At 47.3% G+C, this 21,552-nt stretch overlaps 2 protein-coding genes across 3 annotated transcripts in view; both read right to left on the reverse strand.

Annotated features, from left to right (window-relative positions):
- The window catches only part of LOC139052197 (uncharacterized), a 119,046-nt gene that overhangs the window by 61,114 nt on the left and 36,380 nt on the right, over positions 1 to 21,552 (reverse strand). Inside the window, exon 3 of the mRNA XM_070529269.1 lies at positions 2,763 to 3,086. Within this exon, the coding sequence (XP_070385370.1) occupies positions 2,763 to 3,086 (324 nt within the window). The remainder of the gene's footprint in view (positions 1 to 2,762; positions 3,087 to 21,552) is intronic.
- On the reverse strand, positions 3,824 to 8,688 carry LOC135917091 (uncharacterized). 2 transcript variants are annotated; one of them, XM_070529224.1, is made up of 3 exons: positions 8,392 to 8,688; positions 5,723 to 5,817; positions 3,824 to 5,134 (listed from the first exon to the last, which is right to left on the reverse strand). In XM_070529224.1, exons 1-3 carry the CDS (start codon positions 8,596 to 8,598, stop codon positions 4,585 to 4,587), a joined length of 852 nt encoding a protein of 283 aa, XP_070385325.1. In that variant the 5' UTR covers positions 8,599 to 8,688; the 3' UTR covers positions 3,824 to 4,584. The 2 variants fall into 2 exon arrangements, with proteins under 2 accessions (XP_070385325.1, XP_065306655.1); XM_065450583.1 differs by lacking the exon at positions 8,392 to 8,688 and adding an exon at positions 6,938 to 7,372.

Here is a 21,552-nt window from a genome sequence, read left to right on the forward strand (position 1 = left end):
CAAGAGTTACCACCACTATAACACGAATAGTTTTGATGACTAACTAAAAAGATTCAGCTAGTAATTTGTTCAGTATTTATTCCAAGGTACATGTTGCAATCAGGATATTGACGCCAAGCTGCAGTGCATTCATGCTTGCTTTGAAGAAAGTGCGAGACTAGCTCCACTTTCGAGATGTCCTGCCTTAAAATGTGCTACGAAATACATTGACGTTCGACTTGACAATTTGCCAAAAGCGTGAGCAAAGCGATTTCGGGACGATCTGAATTGGAGCGCCAATGCAGGTTTAGCACGGATATCAGGCACGGATATCTCAAAAGTAGAGCTTAGGCAGTGCGTTAAGCAGGCATGGCTTTACTATACTTACTGCTCGGCTTCAGTGCCGCAAAGGTAACTTGTCCTCTAAAGGGAGTAACTGCAAGTTATTCAGTGAATCGTTTTATTTAGAAGCCTGAAAATTGTAATTTTTCCTGTAACTACTGTCCCCCTCCTGAGGTAATGCATTTGAATAGACCAAAGTGCGTCATGTGCTTCATATATTTTTTTTAAATTGTTCTAAGAAGAAAAAGCTCTCTCTATATATATGTACAGTTTTAATTCTTCTTCCTTCTTCTCTCAGACATTAGAAAACGTGTATTTTTTTTTTCTAGTCACCCTCCAATAGCGCTTGATTGATCCAGTGCGGTATGTTCACCAGATATTCATATGTGCGATGATAATAAGCATACGATGTGCATTTGAGGATGTGCATATGATGCTCATAGACATATAATACACACGCGTGATGCACATCGCATGATATGTGCATCACGTATGTGCACAATTCGCTGCATAATTCATTCTTCATTGCACCTTTACACTTGCACACATTTGCTAATTTTTAATTGCCCTAATGAAGTCTCGTGCTTTTCTGACATCATCGCCTGTATTTTCCGGCGTTACGCTTTTCGCTTTTTCTTTCAACTCAGCCTCTCGCTGTTACAACGTCATCGCCGACGCTCGCAGACTCAAAACTTTCCGCCATTGGGTCTTGCGTTGCTCCGGCGTGACGACCGCCCACCACCAGCGCCCCACGCCTCTGTTTGGCACGTGTTCCCACTCTGCGACCGTGTGTGTGTGTGGGTGTGTGTTTCTTTTTTTTAAGGGGGGGGGGGGGGTGGGTCATAGTCAGCACATAGTAGCACGGCGGGTTCCTTCTTCCGCTCATCAAACCATCCTTCTCTGTGAGTGTGCGCTTTCCTGTACAGCAGCAGCTAGGTTACTAGACAGGTGTGATTTAAGGGCACTATACCATTATTTGGACCAGGCGCAATGAACTGCATATACCGCACAGCTATACCGGGTGTTCACCAGTAAGCTTTGTGGTTTTCTTAAAATTAGGCACCGCAAGGCACGCGACGACCACCTGCGCGAATAAGTTATGTGGCGAGGGGGACACAAAGTGAGATGATAATTAACGCTCTCAGCAGTCCAATTAACTAAAACTAAATAATTGCATTTCCATTGACTGCAGTAAGTGGGTATGTTTGTACTGAAAAGTTAGAGGCAGTCGTGTTACTACACAGTATCAGTTGGAAGAATTCGTCTAGCGTGTCTGTGCTCCGAGATTTCTGACTCGAAATTTTAGTTGTCGTTCGCTGATTACGCATGCAAGAGAGTGAGGATCGGCGCAAAACTCTTCCCTGGTGTGACGCGGCTGTTTCGTGCGGCATTTAGCCTGACAACAGGGCGGAAGCATAGGAAAAGATGATAACTGCTCCCCTTCCCCTGTCGGCTGGCGAAATCAAGATATGACAGCGAAGTGTGCCGTGCAGTTGTTGCTCTTGATTTCATTAAAATTTACTATACTTGGAAATCAGCAGTCACTCTATTTTCGTAGCCCAAGCAAGGACCATGCCGGCTCATCTAGTCAACATTACGCATGCGAACTGCCCTCCGGCTTCTCCGCTCGCGCCAATATCTCGGCGTGGCAGCTGTCGCCATAGTTACACGCTGCGCGGTCGCAAGTTACGACGGTAGTTTTGGGCTCTTCGATTTTTTATTTCGCCAGCTGAGAGGGGAAAGGGGACAGTTATCATCTTTGACAATGCCTCCGCCCCGTTCTCAGACTAAACGCCGCGCGCAACAGCCGCGTTACATCAGGAAGGAGCTTTGCGCCATTCCTCTCTTGCACACGTGATCATGCGAAAGACAATTAAAATTTGGAGTCAGATAATAATAATAATATTTGGGGTTTTACGTGCCAAAACCACTTTCTGATTATGAGGCACGCCGTAGTGGAGGACTCCGGAAATTTTGACCACCTGGGGTGCTTTAACGTGCACCTAAATCTAAGCACACGGGTGTTTTCGCATTTCGCCCCCATCGAAATGCGGCCGCAGTAGCCGGGATTCGATCCCGCGCCCTCGTGCTCAGCAGCCCAACACCATAGCCACTGAGCAACCACGGCGGGTAGGAGACATATATCACGAAGCACACACATGCTAGAATAATTCTTCCAACTGATATTGTGTAGAAATATGGCTGCCGCTAACTTTTCGATACAAACAAACCCACTTACTGCAGTCAACAAAAAAGTTAATTATTCAATTTTAGTTCATTGGGCTGCTCACAGCGATAATTACAATCTCAATTTGTGTCCCCCTGGTCATATAACTTATTTGCGCAGGTGGTATTCGCGTGCCTCGTAGTGCCTACTTTTAAGAAATCCATAAAGCTTCATGTTGAACACTTTGTATATGTCCACAGAACATTTGGCTCACCGAGTGGCAGGCTTACGTTGACGTCTACTGCGGGGCCCCAGATATCGTTGTCCGCACCATCCGACCCTAGTGCACTCACGGAAAGACAGTAGTCGTGGCCACCTGGAAGCGGTAGCGTGGCGTTCAGCGAGTTCTCCTCAGTTGACCAATTGGGCGGCAGCGGCACTTTCAGCTCTCCGTGTGGTCCGCGGCGATCATTCAACACCTGCCACGCCACATTGAAACCGACTGGGTCCCTGTTCCAGGTCGGTGGGCCTATGATGTTGAGCACAATGCGACGCTGCTGGGCCGAGAGCACGGACACCAAGCCGGGCTCTACCGGTGCTGCGCAGAGGAGCGGAGAGATAAGGGGCAGCATTGAAGATATCTAATAAGGACGCCTCCAGCGCGCGCCCGGACCAGTTGTTAATGTGCAGTCCCACATATTATATAAGCACGACGTAAAGCGTAAACAAGACCCCTACTCAGAAGGCTCTTACTTAAGGCACTTGTTTTAATGGGCGGCATTCGGGTCCCGCGACTAACAAAAGGGTGAGATACAAGGCTCCGATGATCACTCTCTGACGCCACTTACGTAAAAAAGGATATTTATTTTCTTTTCTCTTCTTTTTTCTTACGGTGATACCTTCTTGGGCGCGCTCGCATAGTCGCTTTCATGTCCGCTGCGGGCGTGGTGTATGACAGCGCCCGTTGCAGCAATACCTAAGTGCTCTGAGATAAGTTTATGAAGAAATAAAAAAAATACTTAGCGCCCCGAGTGGAGACCACAAATCTGAGGTACTGGGGAATGCTAGCTCCACATGAAGTTTTCTTCTTCTTGAGAGGAGATCGCACCGCTCTCTCCTGCGAATGGATATCCCAAGTGATACGGTGCTAATACACTCTCGGCCGGGTGAGGTGGCTCTTCACCGCAAGAATCAGGAAACGACGACGAAGCCGGGCATAGAGGTGATGAAAAAAAAAGAATAGAAAAGATTGTATTCACTTCATTGGTACATGGTTGTAACTTGCATGCGAGTCTCCAGCGGTTCTCATCTAGCACAGGGGCCAGGACGTCCACAGATAACCCATCTTTCTCTCACTGAGTGAATCAATTGGCCAATCAAAACGCCGAATCGTTCAGCACCTCCATCGCCTCTCACTAGTTGTCAGCATGCTGCTCCAGTGCTGTCCTCTATGAGCTGCTCGGGGAGCTCATGTCCTCTATCAGCTACTCGTGTACGTGGTGCACCTGTCTCAGACGGGTCACAATAGGAGGCATCCACCGGTCGTGTATTGATAATTGGCCACTTCGTGATGGTCAGGAGGGCGATGTTGCTTTCTTGAAGCGAAGTGAATGATGAGGCGTGAACTTCAATCGTGACAGCTGCGTGTTGCTGGTGGGGCATTCCTCGCTCGCCAGGTGTGGTAGTTAATGACGTCTTGGAAAACTAAGCTCGATCATAACAGCCCGTCTGCCGCCACAGAAAGTTAGAAGGGGTTGCAGTTTCCAACTGTATCAGTCGAGGTGGCCAACGACCAAATGCTCTTTATTGCTGAACGTACAGTGCTTTTATAGCCGCAAGGGGCGTGGCAACCAAGGCGCATATCTAATCTAGGCGAGCACGATGAATCACCGCACCAGGCATGGCACGTGCGTCATTACCGATACATCTTCCCTCCTGTGGAGAATAGATGCCAAGTACTTGGTTGAAATTGCGGTCGTACCGCAGGCGCTGCGTGGTCTCCTATCTCTGGTAGATCGGCGCAATGTAAGCCGTTGAGCTCACAGTCGGTCCAGTCGTAATCACGGGCGGCGGCGCCTGCGGAATGTTCTCGGAGCTCACAGGCGAGTCTCCAGTTGCAGCAGGTGCCGTGGGTTGCAGTGCTTCACACGCTCGTTCGCTCTCCCGGTCATCACATTCGAGGGCTTCTTGCTGGAACAGCTCACCAGTTGGAAGCAGATGCTGTCGGTTGCGACGTAGCACTCTGTTGTCCTCGCGGTAACTAGTTGATAAGACCTCGGTGCAACTGCTTCGGTAACTTGAGCTCGGCGATTCCATGTCTTTTCCTGTACTCTCACGACATCGCCGGTATTGAGAGGTGGTAACGTTCTCGCCCGAGTGTCTGCCTGGGCTCGCTTGAATACTGGTATGCTTGGCTGCTGCCTGAAGTCTGGGAGTAGAGTGCGAAGCCTCCTGCCCTGCAAGAGTTCACCAGGGGAGCGGCCATCTTCGAGTGGAGTGGATCTGTAGTTGAGCAACCCGAGCCAGAAGTCTTGTTTTGTTTCTTCCGTTTTCTTTAGGATTCTTTTCACAATCTGAACCCCCTTCTCAGCGAGTCCATTCGATCGCGGGAACTCGGGGCTCGACGTGACGTGGCTGAAGTCGTACCTGGATGCAAAACTGCGGCCCATTGTCCGTGTGGACTTCCATTGGAATGCCGTATCTTGAAAAGATGGCGCTCAATTTCTCAATTACGGCACTGGATGTTGTACGAGTCAGCTTCTCCACTTCCGGGAAGTTGGAATGGGCATCAAAAACGGACAGGTACGAGCTGCCTCCGTACTGAAAAATGTCAACGCCCACGCGGTACCATGCATGGGCCGGTGTAGGTCTGATCATAAAAGGCTCACTTTGCTGTTTGTACGTATATTTGCGGCAAACTGCACAACTCTGCAACAGGTTTTTGATATCAGAGTTCAGCCCCGGCCAGAACACTAGGCCCCTGGCTCTTGCTTGGCACCTGTTCAAGCCCATGTGTCCCTCGTGAAGACGTTCGAGAACTTCCTTTCGCATTGACTTCGGGACTACAACTTTGCTGCCTTTAAATACAATTCCTTTAATCAATGAGAGCTTGGACGCGAATGGCTTCATTATTCCCACAATGTCACCGTGGCCATTAATGTAGCGCATCACTGACTGCAAGTCCTGATCATTCGCCGTTGCTTTGGCCAGACGGGCCAGTGTTCTAGCGCTTACCAAGGTTGACATGACTGCAACCGCGTGGACCTCCACATCTTCCGTGTCGTCGGAGTAGTCCTTAGTCGCTGTCCCTGGAGCCCTTGATAGCATGTCTGCGAGAAAGAATTTCTTTCCTGGTACATACTGCAGTTCAAAATCATAAGCCATTAGCCTCAAGAAAAAACGTTGAAGCCTGGGTGGCATATCACTGATTCCTTTCGCTGCAACACTAAGCAGTGGAGGGTGGTCAGTCTCGATAACAGTTTTACGTCCGTATACGAACTGAGGAAATTTTTCACAACCGAACGTTATCCTCAATGCTTCCTTTTCAATCTGTGAGTACCTCTGCTCCGAGTTGGCCATTACACGCGAGGCATAAGCGACTGGCCGCCTGTTTTCACCGTGGCGCTGTAAAAGTGCAGCCCCCAAAGCATTCTTTGATGCATCTGCCACGATTTTAGTTTCTCTGGCTGGGTTGAAAATAGCTAGGAGAGGCCCACTGCTAAGCATGTCGCAGATCATCCTCCACTCACTAGCGTGGTTTTCGGTCCACTCGAAGACAGAGTCCTTTTTGATGAGGCTGCGAAGAAGCGTAGTACATTCTGCGAGATTAGGCAAGTACTTGCTGAAATAATTTGCTACCCCTAGCATTCTGTGGACAGCGGCTTTATCCGTTGGACATGGCGTCTCCCTCAACGACTGCGTCAACGCCGGGTTAGGCTTTATTCCATCGTGGCTAATGATGTCACCCAAGAATTTAATTTCAGTCACTCCAACCTTGCACTTTTCAGCGTTGAAAGTTAAGCCTGCTTTTTCTGCCACTTGCAGCACTTTCCGCAGGCGCGCATCGTGTTCTTCCTTAGACGAGCCCCATATTAGAATATCATCAATGTACACTCCCACACCTTGACAGCCGTCAAATATTTCGCTCAGGATTTTCTGGAAAACTTCCGGGGCTGATGAGATTCCGAACGGGAGCCTCAAAAACCGGTAACGCCCGAACGGAGTACCGAACGTGCATATAGTTGCTGTGGAGTCATCCAAAGGTACCTGATGAAAACCCGCCCTTGCATCGAGGAGCGTGAAGTACTTAGCGCCGGCGAGCTCAGCTTCTATGTCCTCGCGTCTTGGCATCTGATAATGCTCTCGCTGTATCCACTCGTTGATACTTCTAGGGTCCATGCAAACCCGTATTTTTCCGTCTTTCTTCCGCACGATAACCAAAGGGCTCACCCAGTCTGTCGGTTTCTGGACCCTCTCAATGATGCCACTTCGCTGCATGCGCTCCAGCTCCTCCCTCAGAGGTTCCCTCAGCGCCAAGGGCACCCGCCGAGCTGGCTGGACAACTGGCGTCGCATCCTTGCGTAGGACCATTTTATACTGGCGACTCACGCAGCCTGTTCCCTGAAAAAGCTGGCGGAATTCGGTTAGAACGTCCTCACTGCCGCCCGCTGTGGTGCTTCCTTCTTTTACAGCATCCATTGTACGTGACACCAGACCAAGCGACTCTCATGCTAGTAGTCCCAGTATAGCTTGGTTGCCCTTTTTGACGACATAGAAGTTGACGTCCTTCGACCGGCCGTTCACGGTCACTGGTAGCCTTGCCATACCGAAATGTCGAATGACACCACCGCTGTATGATCGAAGCACCGAAGAGCTCGGTTTCAAATCTGCGGCCGTCTTGCATCGTCGGTAGATGGAGTAAGGCAGCAAGTTGGCCTGAGATCCCGTGTCCACTTTGAAGTTAACCATCTGGTCAGCCACGTTCACATGTACAGTCGCGGACAGAATAAAATGGACCACGGGATCTCCGAAAACGTTCAATTCCCGAGCAGCCTGTAGCAGTAACCAGTAAAACTGCCCACGACAACGTTGTTAGCATATTCTCGTCGAGGTCCAAAATGCAAAAACCAGATTGCGTTGTGATGTTGCGGAGATATTCAGCTTTTTCTTAGATTTCATGGTCCATAATATTCTGTCCGCGACTGTACTACCCAGTCCGCTCTCGCGTCGATGCTCGAGACTGTCACATCGAGAATGTCGAAGCTGTCTTGCTTCTCGCCAACTTCTCGGATTTGCGGGCCCTTCTTGCAGCAAGCTGCGAAATGGTTAACACCTCGGCATATGAAACACGTTTTGCCGAACGCAGGGCATCTGCCAGGTATGGCGTGTAAACGATTGCATCTGGTGCATTTCCGAGATTGCTGCATGTCTTGCATCACTTGCTTATCGGGCTGTGCCGACGGTTCTTTTTGTACCGCATGCTCCGCTTTGCGAACCTGCCCAGACCGCTTCATGACCAGCGCCACGTGCTTATCGGGCTGCGCCCAGGCATTGTTTTGCAGCGATGCTGCTTCCTCCGCTTTGCAAATCTGCTCAGCCTTGGCAAGTGTCAAGTCTTTTTCTTTGAGGAGCTTTTCACGCAGTCGTGGGCTACTGGTGCCAAACACTATTTGGTCGCGGATTAAGGAATCAGCTATTCCCAAAAAATTGCAGCTTCTTGCTTGTTTTCTCAGGTCCCGCAAGAAATGCTCGAATGACTCCCCTTCGCCTTGCACTCTGGATCGGAATATGTACCGCTCATAGACTTCATTCTGTTGTTCTTGGCAGTACTCCTTGAATTTCTTAACAACGGTAGCATAATCTTGCTTGTTCTCGTCCCCGAGAAAAAGGAAGTTGTTAAATACCTCCAATGCGTCGTCTCCGGCAGTGCTGAGCAGCAGTGCTGTTTTGGCGGCCGTGGTTCGGGGCTCTTTTGGCGATTCCGTTGCGTCCAGAAAAAGCTCGAATTTCTGCTGGAACAATTCCCAGTTCTTGGCGATATTCCCAGACAACAGTAGTGGTTCAGGAAGCTTCAGCAGTTGCTCCATTGTGTTTCCATCGACGTGAGCCATCCCACTTCTGACACCATGTATCAGTCGAGGTGGCCAGCGACCAAATGCTCTTTATTGCTGAACGTACAGTGCTTTTATAGCCGCAAGGGGTGTGGCAACCAAGGCGCATATCTAATCTAGGCGAGCACGATGAATCGCCGCACCAGGCATGGCACGTGCGTCATTACCGATACACCAACCACCGCGAAGAGACCGGAAGACCCCGTGCCTTCGCTTTGTTCCGCCGATCGTTTTAAGGCCTGCCAGGTGACACCTTCTGGAAGTAAACCGCGCCAAGCCCAAGGCATAACAAACAGAGATCACCCCAATAACCTCGAGAACTGTGAAGCTCACACGTTCTTCACAGTAAACAATATCAGAATCGTACCTGGAGCTCTCGTTCGAGATTCCTGAACTAACAAAGGAGAAAACGAGACTTCAGTACGTATTTCAACCAGCATAATGCCTAAGGTTTTAGGTGTTTCATTTTTCTGAGAACGCCACAGTTGTCGAGAGACTGAGAACGTATTGAAACCCAGCAATAACGGCATTAGTCATAAATTCAAAATAGACAATCAAAACTCCTTCCAAGAAAAGCAAAAAAACGAAAAGGGGCCCTTTTACAATAAACAAGAAGCTTATGAATACGCCTAAATCTACAATTATTACCTCTTAATGCGCACCTCATTGGAGCACTGTCTGAAGGCCTTGGGGCCTCGCCGATGGCGACAAAGGGCGCGAGGCATACGCTGCCCTGTGTCATCGTCTGCCACTTTGTGTGCCCGAAGCTTGCTTTTTCGTCCTTGAAAAGGAGGCCATAAACGCGGGAAGAATTGTCAGCCTCCCTTTTCCCTCGCTCTCGCGGCGCGTTCTCCTGCAGTGACAGTCTGACTGGTCCTGTTCGTACGCGCATATCTCCGCGCTGTTGAACCTTTCAGCCCCACCCGTACTCGCAGAGACACCCTCTGATTTGTTGTTAGGTGACGCCTTCGTTGTCTCACCCGCCACAACGAGCCCTTTGAAGTCCTGCGCGATGGCTGTTCTCTTGTCTTACGGGCTGCGGTGTGGCGACTTTCCCTATTCTTCACTGAGCTGAATACTTGGCGCGTTGATCTTGCGCTTTGTACCAATTTTTGTCATGCCACGCGGCCGCCTAATGCGCCTCTGAAGCTCCCGAGCATTGGGTTCTTGCCCTACTGGACCGCCCTGGTATTCTCCTCTCCTTTTGTCGATTCCGGAAAGTCGCCCAAGTGCGCTGGTACGAGGGAGTTTTTCAGCGCTTCCTTGAACCTTTTGGGGTTGCGTAAGCTGGTCTCCTGGTTTAGGAGGCCAAAACAAGCATATACAGTGCTAAAAAGCGGGCACGTCCTGTGCTACCGGGGCTTAGCGGAGAGACGAGAACTAGGAGTCGGATTCCTGATTAATAAGGATATGCCTGGTAACATACAGGAATTATATAGCATTAACGAGAGGGTGGCTGATCTTGCTGTGGAACTTTATAAGAGGTACAAAATGAAGGTTGTACAGGTCTGCGCCCCTACATCCAGTCATCATGACCAGGAAGTCGAAAGCTTCTATGAAGACGTGGAATCGGTGATGGCTAGAGTGAAAACAAAATACACTATACTTATGGGCGACGTCAGTGCCAAGATAGGCAAGAAGCAGGCTGGAGACAAGGCAGTGGGGGTATACGGCATAAACACTAGAATAGCAGGGGAGAGTTATTAGTAGAGTTTGCGGAACAGAATATTATGCGGATAATGAATACCTTCTCCCGCATGCGGGATAGCCGAAAGTGGACGTGGAGGAGCCCGAACGGCGAGACTAGATATGAAATAGACCTCATCCTCTGCGCTAACCCTAGCATCATACAAGATGTGCTCCGCAAGGTGCGCTGCAGTGACCATGAGATGGTAAGAACTCGAATTAGCCTTGACCTGAGGAGAGAACTGAAGAAACTGGTACATAAGAAGCCGATTAATGAGTTAGCGGTAAGAGGGAAAATAGAGGAATCCCAGATCAAGCTACAGAACAGGTATTCGGCTTCAACTCAGGAAGAGGACCTCAGTGTTGAAGCAATGAACGACAATCTTGTGGCCATCATTGAGGAGTGTGCAATAGAAGTCGGTGGTAACTCCGTTAGACAGTATACCAGTAAGCTATCGCAGGAGACGAAAAATCTGATCAAGAAACGCCAATGTATGAAAGTCTCTAACCCTACAGCTAGAATAGAACTGGCAGAACTTTCGAAGTTAATCAACAAGCGTAAGACAGCTCATATAAGGAAGTTTAATATGGATAGTATTGAACATGCTCTCAGGAACGAAGGAAGCCTAAAAGCAGTGAAGAAGAAACTAGGAATTGGCAAGAATCAGATGTATGCGTTAAGAGACAAAGCCGGCAATATCTTCACTAATATGGATGAGATAGTTCAAGGGATGAGGAGTTCTATTGAGATTTATACCGTACCAGTAGCACCCACGACGATAATAGAAGAGAGAATAGTCTAGAGGAATTCAAAATCCCACAGGTAACGCCGGAAGAAGAAAAGAACGCCTTGGGAGATATGCAAAGGGGAAAGGCAGCTGGGAAGGTTCAGGTAACAGCAGATTTGTTGAAAGATGGTGGGAACATTGTTCTAGAAAGACTGGCCACCCCATATACACAATGCCTCATGATCTCGAGTGTACCGGTATCTTGGAAGAACACTAATATAATCCTAATCCATAAGAAAGGGGACGCCAAAGACTTGAAAAATTATAGACCCATCAGCTTACTGTCCGCTGCCTACGAACTATTTACGAAGGTAATCGCAAATAGAATCAGGAACACCTTAGACTTCTGTCAAGCAAAGGACCAAGCAGAATTCCGTAAAGGCTACTCAACAATAGACGATATTCACACTATCACTCAGGTGATAGAGAAATGTGCGGAATATAACCAGCCCTTATATATAGCTTTCATTGATTACGAGGAAGCGTTTGATTCTGTCAAAACCTCAGCAGTCATGGAGGCATTACGGAATCAGGGTGTAGACGAGTCATATGTAAAAATACTGAAAGATATTCAGAGCGGCTCCACAGCCACTGTAGTCCTCCATAAAGAAAGCAACAAAATCCCTATAAAGAAATGCTATCCACAGCGTGTTTACAGGATGTGTTCAGAGACCAGGATTGGGAAGAATTGTGGATAAGAGTTAATGGAGAATACCTTGGTAACTTGCGATTCGCTAATGACATTGCCTTGCTTAGTAACTCAGGGGATCAACTGTAATGCATGCTCCCTGACTTGGAGAGGCAAAGCAGAAGAGTGGGTGCAAAAATTAAACTGCAGAAAACTAAAATAATGTTTAACAGCTTCGGAAGAGAACAGAAATTTAAATAGGTAGCGAGGCAATGGAAAGGGTAAGGGAATACATCTACTTAGGGCAGGTAGTGACGGCGGATCCGGATCATGAGACGGAAACAATCAGAAGAATAAGAATGGGCTGGGGTGCGTTTGGCAGGCATTCGCAGGTCATGAACAGCAGGTTGCCATTATCCCACAAGAGAAACGTGTATATTTGCAGTGTCTTATCAGTACTCACGTACGGTGTAGTAACCTGGAGGCTTACGAAAAGGGTTCTACTTAAATTGAGGACGACGCAGCGAGCTATGGAAAGAATAATGATGGGTGTATTGTTAAGGAATAAGAAAAGAGCAGATTGGGTGAGGGAACAAACGCGAGTCAATGATATCTTAGCTGAAATCGAGGAAAAGAAATGGGCATGGGCAGGATATGTAATGAGGAGGGAAGATAACCAATGGTCATTAAGGGTTACGGACTAGATTCCAAGGGAAGGGAAGCGTAGCAGGGGACGGCAGAAAGTTATGTGGGCGGATGAGATAAAGATGTTTGCAGGGACGGCATGGCAACAATTAGTACATGACCGGGGTTGTTGGAAAAGTATGGGAGAGGCCTTTGCCCTGCAGTGGGCGTAACCAGGCTGATGATGATGATGATGATGATGATGATGATGATGATGATGATGATGATGAAACTGGTCTCGTCTCCGCAAGGAACGTCCTCCAGAATAGTTCTTGTTTCTACTTTCGCGACGTAATTGCTTTCTTGTTTCGTCGCGATTCCTTGTTTAACAGCTTTCAGTAGGTCTAAAGAGTTTTCGCATGTTTTTGCACCAAATTATTCTCTAATTCCTCTGCTAGTCCTTGCTGCGGTAATCTCACGGATCCGGATGCCTTCTCACTAGCACTTTTTTCCCTGATTTGACTAGCTATATGCTGTGCTTCCCGAGTGTCTCTGTCACGAGGCACAATTTTGGCTTCGTTGCTGTGATTTATCTCCGCCGAGATCTCTTGAGCCTCGGAATGCGTGAGAGCTCGGATGGCATGGTCGCTGAATCCCAGGCCCTTTTTCTTCAACATTCCTAGTAATTCAACATCCTAGTAATTTCAACTTCAACTTCCTAGTAATTTGAAAATAAGTAGGGATAGTGTTTTGACGGATTTGGTGATACTGCTGCTTCACTCAGCAATAGTCCAAACGGCCCTTCAATCTTTACGCCGGCTGTGGGCGTTCAAACACTATCCTTCTCGACTACCTCACGGATCCATTCATATTCCCCGTTGAAATCATCAGGTTTCACAGACGCAGGGTGGGCAATGTCCATTGTCCCAGATGTGTCCTTTGCTACTTACAGTACTTTACACGGCATACCGTTCACTACTAGGTCGCGAAGGTATGGTTATAAGAGGGTCAAGTTGTCATCACCGCCTTTCACGAAAGAAAAACAATTCTAGGCTTCCGACTGCCGATCGCAAGGAGTCCAGGCTGTTCCTGGACTTTCCTGGCAATGGAAGCAGACGACCGGTTTCCTGGTCTCATACGCTTTGTTGTTTTTCTTTCATCTTTTACTGCGGTGTTATTCTCTCCTGAATTATCGGACTGCACTTCTTTTGTCCCACCTCCATCCTTTTCGTGGTGAATGGGGCGCCTGTTTTCCTCTTTGGTCAATTTATTGAATGGCTGACACGCGATACCTCGGATTCATCTGCTTGCACTGCAGCCCGTTTAAGGTCCCTTTCGCCCGACCTATCTTGAATCCACAGTCGCATCTCTTCGGTCAAGGAACCATAGAACTCCTCCATGCAGATTAACTCAACAACCTTGTCTTGACAACCGAATGCATCTTCCCCTTTTAGCAATTCAATTGGCTTTCAGCTTATAAGTGAAATCTTGAAAATACTCGCCCGTTATTCTAGCTGTCTCCCAAAAATGAGACGGAAAGCCTCCACTGAGAGCCGATATTTCCTTAGCAACACAGCTTTTACGGCTATCGTTAGCCATGCAATCAATTAGGTTACGTCTTCAGGAAGAGCGGTCAGAATATGTTGAGGCTAACCTTCTAGTGCCAACCCGTTTTTCTTGCAGGTTCGTTCAAAAGTACTGAGAAACAATTCCATGTCATTGTTTAGCCTGTACGACGGCATGACATTCCCTATCTTTACTCCTGCTGCACCTGAACGTCTTTCATTTATTGAGATGTTATTTGCCGATTACTTGGCCAGATCCCCCTGTACGTCTAGTTCTTTTAACTTTAGTTCGTGAGCTCTCTGTCTTTCTTCTGTAGCTCTCTGCTGCTCTCGTTCCTCTCTTTCTGCAACTTCCCTTTGATCAGCTCTTTGGCTTTCCCTTGAAGCTCTAGCTTTGCCTTTCTTCTACAGCGTTTTGTTGAGCTTCCTGTGTTACAGCTCTTTGCATTTACTCTGCAGCGTTTTGTTCAGCTTTCTGAACTCGTTTCTCTATCTCGTCCCATGATTCTTAAATTTCGTCCTCAAGAGGCGCGAACTTCTCAATCACGTCAACAAGCCGCTGCTTTCTTTAACTTTCCCGACCTCTATTTTCAGCTCTTAATGTAGCAATAACAATTTTGGCTTTCCCGTTTCCTTAAATCCGTGGTCAATGCCAAACGAGGACTCTCTTTCTCTGCTGTGACGTTAGAAACTTTCAACAGAAACCTTCATGCACAGAAACTAGCTTGCAGTTTTAGCAGACACATAAGCTAAAGGTTGGCAAATTCTCAAAGAAAGTCAAGCGCTCACCATTATGCTGCAGCGAGGACGAAGGGTGGAATATCCCATTGCTGCCAACCAGTTAATACGATCTCGACCGGGTGAGGTGGGTCTCCAATGCAAAAATCAAGAAACGACGAGGAAGTTGGGCATCGAGATGAAAAAAAAAGTAGAAAAGATTTTATTCACTTCATTGGTACATGGTTGTGGCTCTCATCCGAGTTTCGAGAGGTTCTGATCTAACACGGGGGCCAGGATGGCCTCAAACGGCCTCAGGCCTCAGGGCGGCCTTTCGTTCGTTGAGAGAATCGACTGGCCAATCAAAACGCCGATTTGTTCACCACCTCCATCGCCCCTCACTGGTTATCAGCGTGCTGCTGCTTGGGCTCTGTCCTCTATGAGCTGCTCGGGGAGCTCATGTCCTCTATGAGCTGCTCGTGTACGTGGTGCCCCTGTCTCCAACGTGTCACAATAGGAGACATTCAACTGTCATCTGTAGTCTATGCGTTCCACCGGGAAGGACCTTTTCATCGATAATTGGCCACTTCGTGATGGTCAGAAGGGCGACGTTGCTTTCTTGAAGCGAAGTGGACGATGAGGCGTGAACATCAACCGTGACGGCTGCGTGTTGCTGGTGGGGCATCCTTCCACCGCCAGGTGTGGTAGTGGATGGCTTCTTGGAAAACTTAGCTCGATCATAGCAGTGCGGAACTGTGAATGACTTACTGCGCCTAATAATGCTCATTTGCCGATATGCTACAACAGAAATGAATAATACATATGGAGAGTGGTAATTGGTTCATGCGAGGCTTTGGAGATGATCTATAAACCAACACCGAGTTGGGTTTAAACGTAAGCAGCGATCGACGGTTACGACGCAAAATGCAGGACAAGAGAGCGAACGAAGTACTGGCTCGCCATCTGAGGGCGCCAGCCTCAAAACAGGAAGACGACGTAAGCTAGATTCGATATTGAGGAACGTTCTCTTCAAATGAAACTAAAGCGACTCACAGTAACTCCACAAAAGTGGTCATTCAATGAGTGCCCTCCCACGTTGAAATTGCAGGCAGTGAGAGGGCTGCCACACTGGTTAGCGCATTCTCATCCACTGACACCAACTTCGGCTCACAACCGTGGAGTGCTCAACGGCGCTGTTCGCAGCCATTATCCGTCCATCGCACGGGGCTGCTCAGCGGGGAAGCCTGCATTGGCCACGAGAGGTTTCAACCACGTGGAGAGATCGACATTGTCTTGGCTGCGCACCCGCATAACAGTGCTTTCACCCCCACCCAGCTACATAGAATGGGGTACCTTCCCTCAAAATGTCACGTTAAAGGTCACGTTAAAGTAGACCAATCGCACGCACTCTGAGAGTGCTGCTCCAAATAGGCCAAGTAGAGAAAAGCAATGAAAAATAAAACGTCTTCATCACTTAGGCTTGCTGTTTCAAGATGCCCAATAGATACTGTTCCGGCGAGGCATTATTGACAGCCAGTCTGCCCTTTACTTCATACTTTAATCAGTATACTATTCCACACTTCAATCTGTGCTGGTTTTCTGAAATTGGCCGCGCTTAGTGAGGTGTTGTGATATCCTGTGGTAGTCCTGTGGCTGTGCCAGGCCATAATGTTTGTGCCATTGTGCACCCGCCTTCTTTCCCAATTTTCTCCTATTTTCTTTTCTTAGATGCACGCATGCTACCTCTCTGCTGCTAACCTAAACGCACCTCATTGTTTTTGTTCTACATATAAATCTCTTTCGAAAGCAAATTGCTCGCCTAGATATGTGAATGTTTACTCCATCCGTTGGTAGACGAAAATGCATACGACTTGTGTACAATACTGCGCTGAGCGATTGCGTCCCAGGGTGAAACAATAATATTCCACTACTTTCCTTCTCTCGGTGCAGAGTACAAGGCTAGGAAACTTCTTTACAACGGTGCTCACATATTTAGCTGTGGAGGTGGTAATGGTTGCCAGTAATGAGTTTGGCCTGCTTGTAATACTGTTGATAATTTTTGAGAAGAAAGGGGGTTAACCGAGGGGCCCGATTTTTATTAGTCATATCATGAGAATCCAACAAACACTGACACCAAGGACCACATAGGGGAAATTACTTGTACATAATAAATGGAATGAATAAACGATAAATTAATGGAAATTAAAGTGGATGAAAAAAACAACTTGCCGCAGGTGGGAACCGAACCCACAACCTTCGCAACCTTCGCAAATGCGAAGGTTGTGGCTTCGGTTTCCACCTGCGGCAAGTTGTTTTTTCATCCACTTTAATTTCCATTAATTTATCGTTTCTTCATTCCATTTATTAGGTGCAAGTAATTTCCCCTATGTGGTCCTTGGTGTCAGTGTTTGTTGGCTTCCCGTGATATTGATAATTTTTGTTATTGTATAGCAGAAAGGACAGAGAGAACCTGCCCCGTCCCTTCAATTCGTTCCCGTGTAGCACTGAACTGTAGGCGCAGGAATTTTACCGCGTAAAGCTACTGTGAACAAGGCCTGCGCCATTTGGTAGTACAAATTATCTATTACTAGCACTCATTAACGTCCAACCTAGCCTGCAAATTCTGATAGTTCTTACTGATTGTAATTATTATTCTTTTCTTGGCGAAATAAATAACTGTCACACAATAGAATTGTTCATGCTATACTAAACCTGAGAGCCTCGTCAAGTACATAAAAAATGAACAACGATGATGATTACTCTTGTGCGGTCTTGGCACAAGGCCTGCGTCTAAATAATGACACAACATGTACTGAAGGCGTGTGCCGTACGCACATTTCACCAAAACGTTTGCGGACCATGGGATTTTGGCAACTGTTGAATTTTAGAGGAGCGTGTGACAGCAGGGCCAATAAAAGCGTGCATGATAGTTTCGTTCGCATATACATGTAGAGGTCGTAAATGCTAATACCAGATTTCGTTGTGAGGCTGTGGAGATATTGGGCTTCTTCTCAGATCTCATCGTCTGTAAATGTTAATGGTATAGTGCACGTACATACCTATTATATGCATGAAGCATTTGTTTAATAGTTTCATGCCGGATACGCTGTCTGATGGTGTCTACACGCCAGGAAGCTTCTAGGAAACTCCATATACGAAGGTGTTGAGCGGTGAGACGGTATTTTGAACTACGCTTTACCCTTCCGGAATCTCTCTGCAGCAGGCAGGCATGTGGAGCCTCTTTTCGCAAGCTCTCAAGTACGTTTTCTCATAATCAAACCTGAACGCTGCGTATGTTCAACACTTGCAATTTCTATAGAATAAAGCTGAGAAATGCTGCTCCTTATCTCAAGAGCCACGCTGGCAAGCAGAAGGGTGGCACACCCGTTTCTGCTCTGGTTCTATAGAATTGCTTTTCGGCTGATCGTCTTTAATATATGCAGGCCATTTGTATATTGTCAGGAGACCATGGAAACAGAAGTTAACCATTTCTGAAGAAAGTTAATCTCTGGGCAGTGCTCTGATTTCTTTTAGAGGTGTGAAAGTGCTTTTTAGTTCAGCGCATCGGTTTTATTATTTTGCCCAATGTGAACACGAGAAGGAAACTGTTGAATATTAGTGTGGAACCCTCGATTTACACAGCAGAAACATTGTTCACAGTTGAAACATATGTCAAAAGTGATAAATATTACGTCCGTTCTGTAGCATGCTGATACTGTAGAACATACAATCCCCCAAATACGTGCTTCCTGTTGCAGTATGGGTCTCTTGGCCAGCTGCATACACTTTCACTCGTTCGCTCCCTCTGCAGTCCCGGGGTACGTCATAGAAACATAATAGCTTGAGATAGTGTTTTTCTAAATAGATGGCAGCCTGTCCGTGAAGTAGGATTTTTCAATGGACTTTTTGAAACAAGACATGACAAGTGTGATGTCCAGTTCCTGGGGTGGTAGTTGGAAGGAAGTGCAGTGTTTTTAAAATAAACCATCAGTTGGCAATGTAGCCGTTGTCTCGTGTAATGTCTTCCTGCCCTCGTCAATTTGTGCGGCAATTTGTGATCTTTAACGCGACAGCGTTAAGGAGCTCGTGTCGCAGAAAAGCCGGTGTCGTCGGGGTCGGCGTCCGCAGCGTTGACCGTGAGCGATAAATCACGGCAGGCACTTCGTAAATAAAACGCAACTTCCAAGATGTGCTGGGTGGGAATCGAACCAGGGTCTCCGGAGTGTGAGACGGAGACGCTACCACTCAGCCACGAGTTCGATGCTTCCAAGCGGTACAAACGCGCCTCTAGTGAAGGCGGTGTTGCCTTCGAAACTAGCCGTGGACAGTTATACTGCGGTGTATATCGGTAATTATGAACATGTAACTTACAGAAGTCGCAATTACACGAGTAGCGAAGAGCGTTTCCGCTGCATTTCTTCTGCGCTTTCCGCACACGCAGAGCCATCTTGCGGCAAACACAGAAGACCCCCTCCTCTCCATGTACGGCGCTGCCCGAACAGATGGTGCGCCACGAGCGCATTGGAGCTGCGAGGACCGGTGCGAGGCGGTTCGCGGCCCGGACTCTCTCTCCCCTGACAACGCTTCGCCTTGCTCCCTCTGGAGAATCAAGCGTCCTTCCTTTCTTTAGATCGCTATCTGTCTATCTCTCTGCCCGTGCCGGTCACGACGTTTGGCTGGCGTGCATCATTTCCCCCTCCGAGATACCGAGTTCTTCGGTTCGTTCCGCTTGCTCAGGTGCACGTTTCGTTGCTGCGCCGAACGCCACGTTGCTCGACCATATGGCTCGACGCTCACCGCGTCCGATGCGGGGCGCCTCGTAAGTGATGGCTGCCCTGTAGCCCATTGTCTTATACCCCTTGGCGGGTCGACGGGAACGCTGTCGCGTTCCACTCTTGAAGGCGAAGCTTAAGCGTCCTCCAATTTTTTTCTCTATTAACTAAATAGACAAATTCAAAAATTTTGCTAAGCTCTATTTCCAACAGAATTACGTGCGCATTAACTGCTTTCGTTATTGCAAAAAAAATTCACTAAAGTCATTTTCAGGACAACACTTAAATCAAGCCTCAGAACAGGCTGGCATTAGGGGGGGGGGGGACTATCCAAGAATGGATCACGTCTATGTTTTCAGACAGATAATTGATAAATTAGAGCAATATAACCAACGTCTCTATATGGCTTTCGTATGTTACGAAGGGAAGTTTCATTCACTAGAAAATCCCGTAGTGATGAACAACCGTCAGTAGGTCTGACGGATTGTAATTTGAATATGCCAGAAAATATATTTCGGCTACGCGGAAACTGAAAGACAAGGCCCTCTTCCAGCTACCGTTTCAGGTCTGCTGAGTGGCAGGTCTTGTGCTACCGGGGCTTAGCGGAGAGACGAGAACTAGGAGTCGGATTCCTGATTAATAAGGATATAGCTGGTAATATAAAGGAATTTTATAGCATTAACGAGAGGGTGGCAGGTCTTTTTGTGAAACTTAATTAGAGGTACACATTGAAGGTTGTACAGGTGTACGTTGCGCAGCCATGAAATATACGAAGCATGCTGGAATGTGTGTAGGCATTATCTACAAGGATTGCAAAGTTACAATAATTCCTGAAAAGGGAAACGTGAAAGTGCTGATTAAGCAAAGGGCCCGGAAATGTGTCCAGGTATTTCCACTGCTATTCACTGCACGCTTAAATGTATTCAAGTTGTGATAGGGGGAATGATTGGGTGTGAGGAACATAGCTCCGCAACATGTGGCCCTCCTGCGAGAGCGTCCTGTTCAGCATCGCTAGAAACGATTTCAAAACAAACAAAATATTTGAGGACGCTATGCAGGGTAATGTTCGTCTAAGGCAAGGTAATACTAAGGTAAGATGGTAAGAGAACGAGAATTTGCGATCAGTTGGAACATTTCTAATCTGCGCAAGGGTACATTTATCTAGGCCAATTACTCACGAGGGACCATGATTATAATAACGAAATTTACATAAGAATAAAATGGGTTGGCACGCATACGGCAAGTATTGCCATGTAATTACCGGAAGCCTTAACGTTCTTCTTCAAAAGAAAAGTGCACAGTCGTTGCAATAGACCGGTGCTAACATATGAGACAGAAATTTGGAGATCAACAAAGAAGATTGAAAAGAAACTCAGAACCGTGCAGTAAGCGATGGAATGAAAAATTATAGGCGCAGTGTTGAGAGACAGCAAGACAACGCTTTTGGATTTGAGATCAAACGGGGATAGGCGAGATTCTGCTTCATGCGTGTAGGGCGGGTAGAAGGGGACTAACTAAGGTGACAGAATGTGCACCAAGGGAAAGCAAAACGCACTCGAGGACGGCTGAAAATCAGGTGGTATGGTAAAATTAGCAAATATGCAGATATGACACGTGTTTGGTTACGCCAAAGAAATCCGTAAACAGACCTGCTCGGGTACCACATCGTTATGTGTCTAAATTTCTACATTGGTTCGTTCATAACAAAATTTTCGTTAATGAGTCACATACTAATGCGTTGTGATTTATCTAATATGACATAAAGCAGGTCGCAAATATAGCAAATTTTTCTCTCCCCGCTAGTGACGGCGATGCACGCTCATGTCCGCCGGTAACTCAGGTAAAAATCCACAAAATACGTAGATCTACCTTCGACGACACTGTTTTCTAAGGTACACATTGAAGAACGTGCCAAGCGTTTACGTTCAATGTGCGTGTGCCCGAACATCTTTGCATGATGCATATTGATCGTAAAATGAGGCGCGGTAATGTAAAGATATTCCAAACTTTTCCAGCCCAATTCTGCAATCGGCTTTCCATAATCGGTCGAACAATTTTTGGGCCACCCCCACTTTGCCTCTCTCTGACACGACGTCACGAAAACCGCGAAAACACCCCATGGGCTATAATGCGGGCACACTGATTATGCATGGTTAAACCTAAGGAAAGAAAAT

The sequence above is a fragment of the Dermacentor albipictus genome, unplaced genomic scaffold (genome assembly GCF_038994185.2).
Source record: "Dermacentor albipictus isolate Rhodes 1998 colony unplaced genomic scaffold, USDA_Dalb.pri_finalv2 scaffold_19, whole genome shotgun sequence".
In the NCBI taxonomy this organism is placed as follows: Eukaryota; Metazoa; Arthropoda; class Arachnida; order Ixodida; family Ixodidae; genus Dermacentor; species Dermacentor albipictus.

Coding starts and splice junctions, on each gene's coding strand:
- LOC135917091 (XM_065450583.1), bottom strand. CDS start 7,186: ATGGATGCTGTAAAAGAAGGAAGCACCACAGCGGGCGGCAGTGAGGAC. Junction 5,818..6,937: donor TCCAGAAACCGACAGACTGG/GTGAGCCCTTTG, acceptor TCTTTCTCGCAG/ACATGCTATCAAGGGCTCCA. Junction 5,135..5,722: donor TTGCAGTCATGTCAACCTTG/GTAAGCGCTAGA, acceptor TTTTGCATCCAG/GTACGACTTCAGCCACGTCA.